Genomic DNA, 13,039 nt, shown 5'->3' with positions numbered 1-13,039 from the left:
GGCGGAGGGGTGGGGAGATAAAAGCACGGAGCCACCGGAGAGTGAGCGGGTGAGCTACAGTTGGTGAGAATGGCAGCAGATAGGGAAGCAAAACTCCAGCGGATTCACGAACACATCCGAACCTTTCCAGACTTTCCCAAGGAAGGCATCCAGTTCAGGTGAGATCCCAGCATCCCGCTTCAAAATGACAGGCACGTTCACTCTCTGTTGGCAGCGCGTGACGAGCTGCACATGCGTTGTACACACACACGCGCGCACAGCTGTGTGAGGAGGGTACGCGTCTTCTCGCACGTGTCCGCTGCTCTGCAGACACACAGCAGAGATTGGGACTTTGGTTCCTATAAGAAGTCAAAGTCAGCGTTCTGAAGCGGTGGCTTATAAACAGGGTTGGCTCGGATAGGTTTACTGTGAAATGTAACCACTTACATAACTACATGGCGATTTGTTGTAGGCCTGTTTAGTAAATCAATACACGGGGTTACAGAAAATCTAATCTAATCGGAATGGGATCACTCAAGTGTTAAAGTCAAATATTGAAAATATTGCACTTTCAAAATGGACGCCATCACAAAACGTCTGAGCTCCGCCAAAAAATTACGTCAAGCGAAATAAAATGCATTTAGCATATTTACCATTTACAGCTGCTCATCGTTGTCAACGTAAATATAATGTCATTACGTAACTATAATGTCATTACACTGTCATTACACAAAAAACAAAAACATAATGTTGACTAAATATAGTTTACATTTACACTTTATATTTATCCCCGACAGGTTGTAAATGTAAGTGATAAGTGTCTTCAGGTGAGCAGTATTATGTATATTTTATGATTATGGTCAAATCTATTTATCTGTCTATCAGCTGTTGTTTTTTCTTTCCTCTCCCTGTTCTGCATCTCTTGTAAATACTTGTTCAAGCCAAATAATGGACAGCGTTTGTTTGTACGTTTATTAATGTTACAGCCGTTTTACCTGTTTGCTGTAAGTAAACACTGGCCTCAGTCAGTTAGGGCCTAAGGGGAGATAAAGAACCATTTGGCTTCCTTATCAACTTAACCAACACAACAAACAAACAAACAAACTGTATCCTTGATTTAAAAAGTACAAATTTCTGGTCAGACCTCAGTGCTGGTTGTCGCTCTGTTCCAATCTCATGAACGCGATATCTCAGCATGCAAGGAATTTTCTTCCTTTCTTCTTTAAAAATTAGCACGAATATCCAGTTGGACTCAATGTTTCCTCAGAAAATACATTTATGGTCATTATTCCGTGCTGCCAGGGTTGATGGTAAGCTGTAGGTAAAGCAGTATGATGTATCTCTCCTCCATGAATTACTTGCTTCTGCCAAGGCTCAAAATGGACTCTTTCATTTCGTAACTTGACAGTTTAGCTACAGTGCACCACAGTGAGGACTTAGTGCATGGTGTGCTTGTTCATCATCATGGGTTCTCCTCAGCTTCCTGTTTAAGTGATTCTGATGTCTCATCTGGAGCGGGTCCTCCAGTCTGCTTGTTTATGGTGCAAGTGAATCTGAAGATTCAGCGGCTCAATTATAACTTCTTGTGTTTAAACTGCATCAATCCTCTCCTCAGACTCCTTGATTCTTGTGTCAGTTTTTCTTTCCTAAACTTTCTTAATTCTTTCAGTATGAGGACACAGTGTGTGTTTGTTCCCCACTGAGGTGTGTTTGCATGTCGTTATCCTCCAGGGCGGGGTTGAACCTGGCTATCTCAGTCTCCTTCCAGTGACTCGCAAACTTCTTATGCGCTTCTCTAGCAAATGTATTTCATACTGCTGTCCGTTTTCATTAGCTCTATGGTACTGTAATGTGTGTGTGTGTATCCTGCAGAGACATCTGCCCCATCTTGAAGGATCCAGCTGCTCTCACAGCAGTGATCGACCTGTTTGAAGAACATGTGAGGAAGAATCACCAGCAGGTTGATCTGATCGTAGGTAAGAAACCAAAGCAAAAGAACTTCTCAGGTAAACCAGTACTCTTTACCTGATGAGGTTGGATAGAGATTATAAATGCACCTGGACCTGGAAGGTCTGGAAAGTGGGAACTTAAAGGCACCAGTGAGGGGAAGCCTTCTAATTTCTGATCAGCTGACTTGGTGGTTTTTTTGATGTTGTTTCCATGTAGGTTTAGATGCTCGCGGTTTCCTGTTTGGGCCTCTGCTCGCCCAGCGGCTGGGTGTTGGTTTTGTCCTGGTCAGAAAGAGAGGAAAGCTGCCTGGAAAAACTTTGTCTGTGGCATATGATTTGGAGTATGGGAAGGTAAACAACACACACAAACACACACACACTGTAAAGGTTATGTATACTGGGGAGCACTTTTTCCTCGGAGATCTTTCTGTGTTTGTCTCCTTTCGTCTTCCTGAAGCAGTTTGAGTCTCTGCGGCTGAGAAGTAGTGTTTTCTAAGAGTCTTCCTTCTGTTCCTCCAGGCAGAGGTAGAGATCCAGGAGGATGCAGTGGCTCCAGGACAGAAGGTTCTGCTCATTGATGACCTTCTGGCTACTGGAGGTGAGGAATCTCCTGGCTAGATCTGCTTTGTAGCAATCATGTTCACTGGATTCAGTCTTTCAGTCTGACTGGGGAACATCAGTTACGTAAATAAAACACCTGGAAAAATGGTACATATGATAACATTTCTCTTTGCCCATGCTTTACGCCGTTTCGAAATGAGAGAATCGTCCTGGCATTAGATTTGGCTGTCAGTTAAGACAACATCAGTGGAGGAGCCATGGGGTGGTCAAAGGTGGCCAGTCTGGCAACCTCACTTTCCATCCCACACTGCACCACTCAGTGTTTCAGGTCTTTTTTTTTTTTCAATGAGCTCACCTTCTGCTGTAGTCTGAAGTGACATCAAACACAAGTTCTGCTGAATGTGGAATAAAACCAGTCACTCTTGGTAGTATGATTACCAGAAAGACTGAAAAGTGAGTCGTCAGGCAAAAAAATGGCTTTCGGCTTTTCATGCGGCTGAGACACCCGAGATGTGGCTGAGGTTTGATCTTCGTCTGCATGTACAGCACATTTAGTTTCCCATGAAATGCCTAAAGAAAAAAATGGTCGGTTTGGTTGAAGGCATTAAAGGAATCATACAATCCTAATACTTGCTTTTGTTTATGTACTGTGTTTTTGTTTTGTGGGTGTGAGTCTGTCTTTGACATCTCGGGAAGGCCTTGAAGAAATTCCTTCAAATTTAACACAGCAGGTGGACTACAGCAGTAGCTCATTGGTTTTGATGATATTGAGCTGGAGGTGACGTGTCCATGTGATGAAGCTCTGTCTGTATGTATTGCTGTACCTGTAGACCTGGTAAAAGAGATGCAGAGGTAGGGAACAAGCAATGATAGAAAGGAATTAGCGGGCAGACGGGGAAGTACGCTAGTATTAGAAAGAAGAACGACAAGGTCAGTTAGGGTTCTTTTCTACCTCATGTTCTAAGGAAGAATGGATGGAAAATGTGGATTTGTAAATGTTTGTGCTCAATAAACAATAAATTGCCCCTCTAAAAAAAACCATGTATGTTTTGCAGGGACGTTGAACGCGGCCTGTGAGCTGCTGAAGAAACAGCAGGCTGAGATTTTGGGCTGCCTGGTGGTCATTGGGCTTAAAGAAGTGAACGGCATCGAAAAACTGAAACCACACAGCGTGTTCTCCCTGGTTCAGTACTGAGGACTAGAAGCAGCATTTGAATTGTTTCCAGTCAGGTGCTTCTCAGCTGTCACCACCTCAATACAAGAAATCTCTGCAGCTCAAGCACACTTTTATGGCTTTTTGTCATTTTAATCATGTTTTTTTTTTGTCCGTGCTAAAATGTTTTTTTTTTTTGAGAAATTAATTTGTAATCAATGAACACTTTGTTTCTAAGTGCTAGAGCCTTACCCAGCATGCTTTTGGCTTATGGTGGGGCGATCCTCAAGGAGTCTCGCACTCTCGAATTTTCTACTTCTTTCAGCTGATGCATGCTGGGATCACTCCCTGCATCCATGTAAGCCTTAACAGGGAAGAGGCTAATGGCGTGATGCCTGCTCCAGACTGAATGACTACGTGTCAAACAACTACAGTTTCTCCTGTTCATTTGCATATTATATAGGTGGTTTATCAGTTTACATCATAGGAATATGTTTTTGGAACTTGAGAGCACTAACATCTAACCAGCTTTAGCATGTTATGCTGACTAATAAAACTGTTAACTTTAGTTTACTTGTTATTGAGATTTGCTTGATGAAAATTGTATTTTTTCTTTTGGGGGTTAACATTTCTACCTTACATGTCCAAACATGGCTGCTTCTCCTATAGTGGAAGCTCTTAATAGGGTTCCACTGACAGTTTTATAATGAACAGATTGTGCATATGAATGCAGAATCTGTAGGTACTGGAAATGTTCTTTGTAGTCTGAGTAACATTGACCAGCCATGGTTGCATGCATGTAAACTGTGTGCAGAGCAAAAGAGGCCGACGTTTATTGGCTGTGTCTGACGACAGTTTAGCTGTTTAACACAAACACACACCTAAATGCTGATCACTTCTGATGTGAGAACAACAAAGGCCTGTGTGCACAACTTAATAGGAATTCAGTCACCTCTTTGCCAGTTTTGTGCTCATGTTGATACCTCATGTTGACCATGTTTATACCAGTGTCAGTAACAGCTTGTTAATGCAATTTGTAAAAACGGGACTGGATTATTATTATTTTTTTTTTTTAAATTGCAATTTCTACTTGCGTTCAGTACATTGTGATTGAGACAGAAACCTCAAAATGTCCAAAGATTAACCACAATTTTCTGCAAGGCAAAATGCCCTAAAGACAGATATTCCTTATTATTCCTCTTGTGGATTTCTTTGATAATTAATGCAGTCATTACTGTTGTTCAATAGATTGTTATATTCCATAAAATTGTATTCTCAGAAGAAAAATGGCGACAGTAGGAATCAGACAAACGCTTGTATTTCTCAAACATTATCAAACAATGACCTTTAAAAATGTGAACATTCATTGGTTCTACACTGTAGAACTGATCCTTGAAAGACTGGAGGCAGACCTGTATGCCAGTTTCTTCCCCCAAGGATGGCTAAGTCATAACTCTGCCTCTGATTGGCTAGTACTCATTGCCTTCACTGATTGGGTTGGTTAGTTTCAGGTATGAGGAGTGAGACTGGTTTGAGGGTAAGACCATCAGAGGCAGATTAGGGGGGGGATCATGCCTTTGCCATCATGGGAAAAAAGTGAAAAAAAAACCCATCAGAACCTGAACACACTGTGGTTAAACTTTCATGGAGGAAAAAAAAACAAAAACAAAGCACATCATAACAGAAGTGTGTTTAAAACAACCTGTTTACAACACAGGAGGATGGCAGGAATAGCAGGTCTGGTTAGTCCCATGTGGATCCAGGAGTTCAGGACATACTGGTGTCCTGGAGATGCGCCTGCATCGAGCACTGGGCACACCATAAACCACAGTGACGTGTGTGTGCTGCCAACAAATCCGTGAAATTAACTCCAACCTAAGGCTGCTGGCAGCTCAAGGCAGGGCCTGAGAATGGCCACATCACTCATTCATTAATGTCTCACATTCTCTCCTCCTCCTTCAGTCTGCTGCTCAATTTGTCCACAACAATGTTGAGCTCCATGTTCCTGTTCACCTTCAGGTAGAAGTCCTTCCTTACTGGATGAATTGTCAGCCAATCAGCAGCCACTTCTGCTAGCAGCCGGATATGTTTCTCCATTTCACCTGTTCAGAGAGGAAGGAACAACCAGTCACATAACAGTTCTTTTAGGAATGATATTATGTCTTGTTTCTGCTGCATGGTATGGCCCGACTCACTTTTGGTATCAGGTACTTTTCTCAGTTTGGTTTTCCATGGCAGATAGTACGCCCTAAATGTAGAAGGGGTTCTTAGCTGATCGTCACAGCTACTACCATCATAACACAAACACAGAAACAATGGAGGCTATTCAAGGGACTGATGGCGTGACTGCTCCTTGGTATGTAGCTGTTTGTCCCAGCAATGAGACAAACTTTGTTTCCAGGCATTTCACTGGAAAAGAACTAAAAAGCGTGTGGGATTTGGGAGCCTTCCCATGAGCAGACGGCAAAAGACAGATGAAAACAGTTTGGGGAAACCCTAAATCAGAGTGACAACGGCAACACAGCATGGGAATCTCTCTGACCAAAAATCAAAAGGAGCGGTTTGAAGTGGAGTCGAGATGAGCCATATCATGCAGTGGAAATGAGAGCAACAAGTTTCCTGCAGGAAAACAATGGCGTATGCTACACCTATAACAATATAAGAAACGCTGTCTGGAAACGTTGCCGTTTTCTCTTGGTTTGAACCAACCTGTGCTGAGAGCAGATCTGTAGCTGGCCACCATCCTGTTACAGGCCACTTCCATTATTAAAGCTGGTTTCTTCTCTGCGACAAAAACATTGCGGAGAATCCTGGCCAGCTCTGGGAGCCGTGACATCATCAACAGGCGATCCTCCTGGGCGGAGTTTCGAGTCATGGCTGCCTGGAGCTTCTGGGCCTCCTTTGCCCGAATCTGAAACACCGACATTCCAACCAAAACAATAAACGACTGTGTGATTTTGTGATGGCACAAAGGCTAGTTCAGCCAACGTCAATATACCATAAAGCACAGGAAAGTTCACACTGCTCCGCCCCCACCTCCTGGTATACATACCCTGTCCAGCAGAGACTGGGACACTCCTTTCAGAGCAGTTGGGACCTGAGCAGTTGATGTTTGAGGTACTGCTGAGGTCTGTAGAGAAGTCGGCTCTTTACTCTCTGCAACTTTATCTTCTGTCTTCAGAGCCAGAGAAACCAGAGCCTTCTCCATCTGCACACAGCACAACAATACCATTTGACATCAAGTACACTAAATTCATATACAGAATTAACACTGCTCATGACTAACTGGTATGGATTATAGAGTTACCCTTTATATTATTAACCTAAAATACAATAAACTAACATTGACGTATAGAGAAATTTGCTGCCAAGTGAGCACTTTAATCCAATGTACCTTGGGTGTGATGAATGAGCGGGCCTTGTCCAGAACCTCCTGAGCCGTGGCCAGTTTCTCGGTTTGAGGAGGCTGGGGGAGCGAGGTAGTCTGGACGGCTGGCACAGTGTCCACATTAAAGCGAGGATGCCAGCGGGTCAGTTTGTCTTCTGGAACAGACATTGGAGGAACCAAGGAGGACAAGAAGACCTGTAGACAGACAGACAGACAGGTGGTTTGAGAACTGGTTAGCAGAGAGGAGCCTTTCTATCAGTCACGAGCAGAGTCAACCACCTCAATTCATACACACTGGGGTTACTTTCAAAGCTCGGACAGGGCCGTGTTTGAACTGGCTGTAGCTTACAGAAGCTATATAAGAGCAGCTGCTGACCTTGTGGTGCTGTTTGACGATGGAGACCAGATTCATGTGGAAGATCTGTCTTCTCTCCAGGAGACGAGAGGCTGACAGAACAGGGCGTGCTTCATTCTGGTCTAAGGAGGACACACACATACGTGAAGGTAGAGGACACGTTATCATTAGCAGGGATCAGCAATTACAGCTTAGATACATTCCATTCCGGTTTTAGCGATTAACGAGGAACTGATCCAAGCTGTATCATATATTAAAGTGAGCCAACATACAATATTCTGGGAAGAAGAAACTGGCTCTTCAAAGAATGAGAAAAGGGTGTTCTAACCAGACAGAATGACGGGCTCCACAGTGAGCTGGTAGCTGCCCTTCTTAATGCTGCTGTTGAAGGTCGGGATGTTCTTCTCCTGTCTGAATGTGTAGGCTTCAGGAAACGCTGTCTTTATCTGAGCCACATGGCTCTCCTCAAACCGCCTGCAAGCAGGATGAAGAGACTGACATTAGCATCTACAGCCTGACAGTCACTTCTAACCCCATCATGTTGTTAAACAAGGACGGGCAACATTTTCCCTCCAGAGCATCATGCTGACTTGAAATAAAAGGCAACAAATTGGGCAAATGAAAAGAAGTTTGTGTCACAGTTATCATGTTTGGTCAAAAGATGACTCATGACATTTAAATCTGAAAAGTAAAAACAGAACATTTTCTCCAGCCTTCCACCTACTTGTGCATCATGTCTTGAACTCCCTGTTTGATCTTGGTAAAGGTAGCGGTCTCACAGCGGTTGTACAGCATGGCTACCACTGTGTCCATACTCCTGAACATCTCAGCAAGTACTTTGTACTGATAAGGCAGGGAGAGGCCAGGGGGGACTGCCTGGGCGAGGGTGTGGTACCGCTGGTATGCTGGCTGCTCAGTACTAAAAGACACAAGAAGGGGGGGTAAGGGCACTTTGGCTTCTGATCTGTACTTACAGGACCAAGTGTTACTGAAAATGCAGCACGTCATCAGCGGGGGTACAGACCGAAACACACACTCACCTGTCCTGGTCTTGTGTCTCACACTGCTTGCTCTCCTCTGCCTCCCTCTCCTCCTTCCTCCTCTGAGCTTTAGTTGCAAGCTCCTTGGCTCGTGCTATGGTGGACTTGAGGGCCTTGGCATCAGAGGTGATGAGCGCAGCGGTTTTGGAGACATGAGGGGTTGTACTGTTTGGTGCTGTACCAGCTGGTGAGGCGAAAGACGTGGAAACGGAAGCTGAGGAAGCAGCGCTGGTTATTTCCTCTTTGTGTTTCTTGATCCTCTGAAGGCGAGACTTGAGGCTTGCAATGTCCTCTTTACACAGAGCCTGAAAGCATTGGGGATTATCATGCTGATGAATTCAAGACATTTAAGGATAGGTGTGACAGTATTTTAAATTTTTCTTGCTGTTAACTAATCCCATGTGCAGAGCCAAATCAGAAACAAACATGTGTATCCAATGCCTGTATTATATATACATACATGCATATATATTTATGCAATACAACTCTATCTGTCTGCTTTAAATGTTGCTTAGTCATCAAATATGCTATTTCTGTCCCCCCTTGAAAATCTGTTTAAGGAAAGTTTTAGGCCTTTACAAAAACATAAACTACCTATCTATCTAACCAGACTTTATAAGCACATTAAAATTCCACTGCCACTCACCATTACACATTCACACCAGGGATAGCCTATGCACATGCTACTGCTGCCTTGTGACCATTAGAACTCATTACCGACACCATCAGAACTGAGCCACACTGCTAGCTTTCTGCTGGGCTGAACACCCTGATCAAAACAGCATGTGAACAAAGGCAACATAACCACACAACTATACTGGTGTATGTTTCTCCTTTCTCCCCAGAGTGGTGTTCGCCAAGCGACGCTTCACTAAAATCCTAAAGGACTTTCACAGAGTATAACCTTGAACAGCTGCATGGTCGGTGACAATAACAGAAAAACCATCACTGTTCGTGCTAACCAGAAACCATGGCTGAATGGGGAGGACGCAGCCTTCAGGGCCAGAGACATTGCAGGCCTATCAGCAGCAAGAGTCAACCTGTCCTGTGGTATCAAGGAAGCAAAGAAACAGCACAGCAAAAAATATCGGACCACTTCTGAGACACTGGGGACACACAGAGTCTCTTGCGGGGCATTCAAACACTTACAGACAAGAAACCCCCTCCCTGGACTTGTGATAACGACATCTCACTGCTAAACAGCCTAAATGATTTCTTTGGGCGTTTTGAAACACACAACAGCACGCCAGCAGAGTAGATCACACCTCCCCCAGACAAGCAGACAGTGTGTTTGTCCACCGCCAGTGTGAAGAGGACTCTTTCAAGGATCAATACACGCAGGGCAGCTGGGCCAGATAATATACCTGGTAGTGTCCTAAAGGACTGCTGAGGAGCTCGAGGATGTCCTCACAGACATATTCAACATCTCCCAGAGCCAACTGACGGTCCCTTTACCCCCTTTCGCATACAGACCAAACAGGTACACAGAGGACACCATTTCCACTGCCCTCCATCCAGTCCTCACCCACTCGGACGGACAAAACACACGTGTGAATGCTATTCCTGTATTTCAGTTCAGCACTCAACACAATCATCCCACAACAACTCATCCTGAAACTCTATCGCTTGGGACTGAAAACCTCTCTCTGCAACTGGGTGCTGGACTTCCTGACAGAGAGGCCACAAAATGTGGGTTGGCACTGAACACAGGCGCGCTGCAGGGATGAGTTCTGATTCAACTGCTCTTCACGCTGCTGACCCACGACAGAAGACCAAGGAGATTGTTGTGGATTTCAGGAGAAGTCCCCCACAACATCCCCCACTGATCATCAATGGTGCTGCTGTGGAGAGGGTGAGCAGCACCAAGATCCTGGGGGTGCACATCTCCGAGGACCTCTCCTACACACTACAATGCTGGCTGAGAAAGCCCAAGAACACTTCTACGCAAGCTGAAGAAAGCAAGAGTTTCACCTCCCATCATGTACTCTTTCTACAGGGACACCATTGAAAGTGTCATCACTGGCTCTGCAACGCACAGTGAACACAGCCAGCAGGATCATAGGTGCCCCTCTGCCCTGTCCTGCACATATTGTGAGGTTGACAATAAAGAATCCTTGAATCCTAGAACAAGCCCTGCCAGCTTAGTCACTTCCAGGGCTGCCTAAAGACTGCACTCTAGTGGCACATGTTCTACAGCCAGTCAAAACACACCTTACTGCTCTGTCCTCCAGTGTTCTTGCTGACGACTTGACCCCTCTGTGGAGAGCTGCTGGTCTGGAAATGAAGGCGGCTCTCAGCGTCTAGCCCAGACACAGGAGCTGCTGCAGCTGCGGGCTGCGGGGTCACCTCAATGGGCTGAGCCTGGACTGCAGCCTGGACATACACAGAACCAACGGAACAGATTTAGCTCAGGCTGCATTATCATGGGTAATAGACACGTACGTGATAGAATGAACAAGCTTTTTTGTCTGACATCTTTGTTTGGGTTAAAAATGAAGAGCAGAACAGCGTTACCTGTGGTGGGTCCTGGGGGAGCACCAGTTTCTTCCTGGCCTTCTTCCTCGTTACGATCTCTGGGACGTTAGCTTTAGCGTCTCTTGCTGTCTCCGCTTGTCGTCTCTTCTTGGCCGTGCTGTGGTCGGCGGTGGCTGAAAACACGGCCGCCCCGAGGTCAAACTCTGAGTCGGCGGAGGTCCGCTTTGGTGTCCGGGGACTGGAGGGGGAATCTTTGTTGCTGATAGTAGACGCTGCATCGTTAAGCCCCACCGCCTCGTCGATAACCCGGACGAACTCTTCATGGACAGAATCGACTTTGTTTTTTAAGGATCTCGACCGTGTGCAGGCTGCACTACCGCGCTGCTTCCCTGGTTTCAATGGAGCTGCGATGCCTTTCTTCTTTTGGGAAAAGAAATCGGTAACTCGAGCCTGAGACATGCTGCTGCTACTCGCGGTGGACACACGGCAACCGCGACGTAAAAAAGTACACGAATCTGCCGTAAACCGACGTCTGTAAAGCAATAAATACTGTCCGTCAACAAGAGATCCCCGGAAATGCTCATGCGTAACAGGAAAAAGAAAAGAAATTTCGCGCGCATTCAACAAAGCCACGCCCCGCACCGCGTTCTGGGACAATTACAGAAGGATGGGACTGTTTTAAAGACCGGAGCACTTCTTAAAGTCACGCTCGTTTTGTTATTCAAGTCAAGTTATTCGTGTTTTTTGTTATGCTGACATTATGCTGTATTACACAAAATACTTGCCAACATCGGCCCTTTGTTGTTTGACAAGTACTTTGATCATTGATCATTTTTTCGAATAGACGCGTTTATATGGCGACATTGACTCATCCTTTTTAAATTATCCCAGTGTAACAAAGTCAAAATGAATGTGTTTAATTCAACCTATGTCCTCTTAAAGATTGCGCCACCTTGGTTTAATTTTACTATTTAAACATAACAGGTCGAGTGAATGAAATCGCGTGAGGAATTTGAATAACCTGAAGACATAAATCATGTAGCGGACTCCCTAAACGTTACGATCATCCAAATACAGACCGGGCCCTGACATTAAAAAGCTTCCACATCATCACATACACGTAGCTCTATAGCTGAGACCGTGTTTCAAATGTTGTTAATGTCACTGTATTTGAATGCATCGATCTTCATGTGTATCTGTCTATCTAAAAAAATGAATTTCCCTTGGGGATGAATAAAGGATCTATCTATCTATCTATCTATCTATCTATCTATCTATCTATCTATCTATCTATCTATCTATCTATCTATCTATCTATCTATCTATCTATCTATCTATCTATCTATCTTTACTGAAGTTCTCGGCAGCAAAGTATCTCAAAATTGTGTAGCCTGCGCATACCGCATATCTTTTGTTAAAGAAATGAATTCGGTCCTAGTGTAAAACCTCCAGGCTGAAACTGAATGTATTCAAAGATATGATTAATCATTTTTAACAGTCAGCACTTTAAGCTCACATATTATGATCAAAGGCACAGGCGCAGAGCCGCTACGGGCTTCTTCACTGACGAAAGGCTGTCAACAGGCTATTGTCTTTTTATTATTTGCACTTTATTTGATTAATTTTCTCACATCAATGTGATTTTTCTACTGCTGTGTCATTGATTACGCGTGTCTGGAATGCTTTCGGCAAGTCGACTTTGTCTTTAAGGTTAAAGAGAGTATTGAAAAGAATTAATTTATTTGACATATTAGTTTTTACATTGGAAATAAATGTAGATTATGACCCCTTGATATAGTTTCACATCTGATCCACCACTGATCTAGAATCCAGTTTAATTGAATCACCCACAGCAACCATTAACACAGCAATATCCTCATTCTAATGAGTAATTTTATCTTTGAATTCCCTGTGTTAATCAGCTCTTTGCCACTGTAGTTTCACTGCTGTTTAAGAAGCCTGGTGGATTTGAATAGGGTGGCAGTGGTTCCCAACAAGGGGTCCCAAGAAAAATAGGAGGGGTAATATTAAAGGGATAAGAAGGAAAGAGGTGACAAATCCTCTACACAAATGTAGTAAATAACGAAATTAGAATGTTTCACGCCTATACACAAACCTAGGTATGACATTTCTGTTTGA

The 13,039-nt window shown here is 44.2% G+C and overlaps 2 protein-coding genes across 2 annotated transcripts; one reads left to right on the top strand and one right to left on the bottom strand.

Moving 5' to 3' along the window:
* On the top strand, positions 1–4,210 carry aprt (adenine phosphoribosyltransferase). Its single transcript, XM_046401670.1, has 5 exons — positions 1–158; positions 1,852–1,955; positions 2,146–2,279; positions 2,448–2,526; positions 3,545–4,210. Exons 1-5 carry the CDS (start codon positions 70–72, stop codon positions 3,682–3,684), a joined length of 546 nt encoding a protein of 181 aa, XP_046257626.1. The 5' UTR covers positions 1–69; the 3' UTR covers positions 3,685–4,210.
* Positions 4,211–4,944: 734 nt separating this feature from the next.
* Positions 4,945–11,483, bottom strand: cdt1 (chromatin licensing and DNA replication factor 1). Its single transcript, XM_046401667.1, has 10 exons — positions 10,940–11,483; positions 10,637–10,798; positions 8,426–8,730; positions 8,110–8,304; positions 7,714–7,859; positions 7,407–7,507; positions 7,037–7,225; positions 6,695–6,850; positions 6,352–6,553; positions 4,945–5,744 (listed from the first exon to the last, which is right to left on the bottom strand). Exons 1-10 carry the CDS (start codon positions 11,357–11,359, stop codon positions 5,581–5,583), a joined length of 2,040 nt encoding a protein of 679 aa, XP_046257623.1. The 5' UTR covers positions 11,360–11,483; the 3' UTR covers positions 4,945–5,580.
* Between the last annotated feature and the right edge of the window lie 1,556 nt (positions 11,484–13,039).

Source organism: Scatophagus argus, chromosome 10, assembly GCF_020382885.2.
Source record: "Scatophagus argus isolate fScaArg1 chromosome 10, fScaArg1.pri, whole genome shotgun sequence".
In the NCBI taxonomy this organism is placed as follows: Eukaryota; Metazoa; Chordata; class Actinopteri; family Scatophagidae; genus Scatophagus; species Scatophagus argus.
This window is presented reverse-complemented; position numbering and strand designations above follow the sequence as displayed.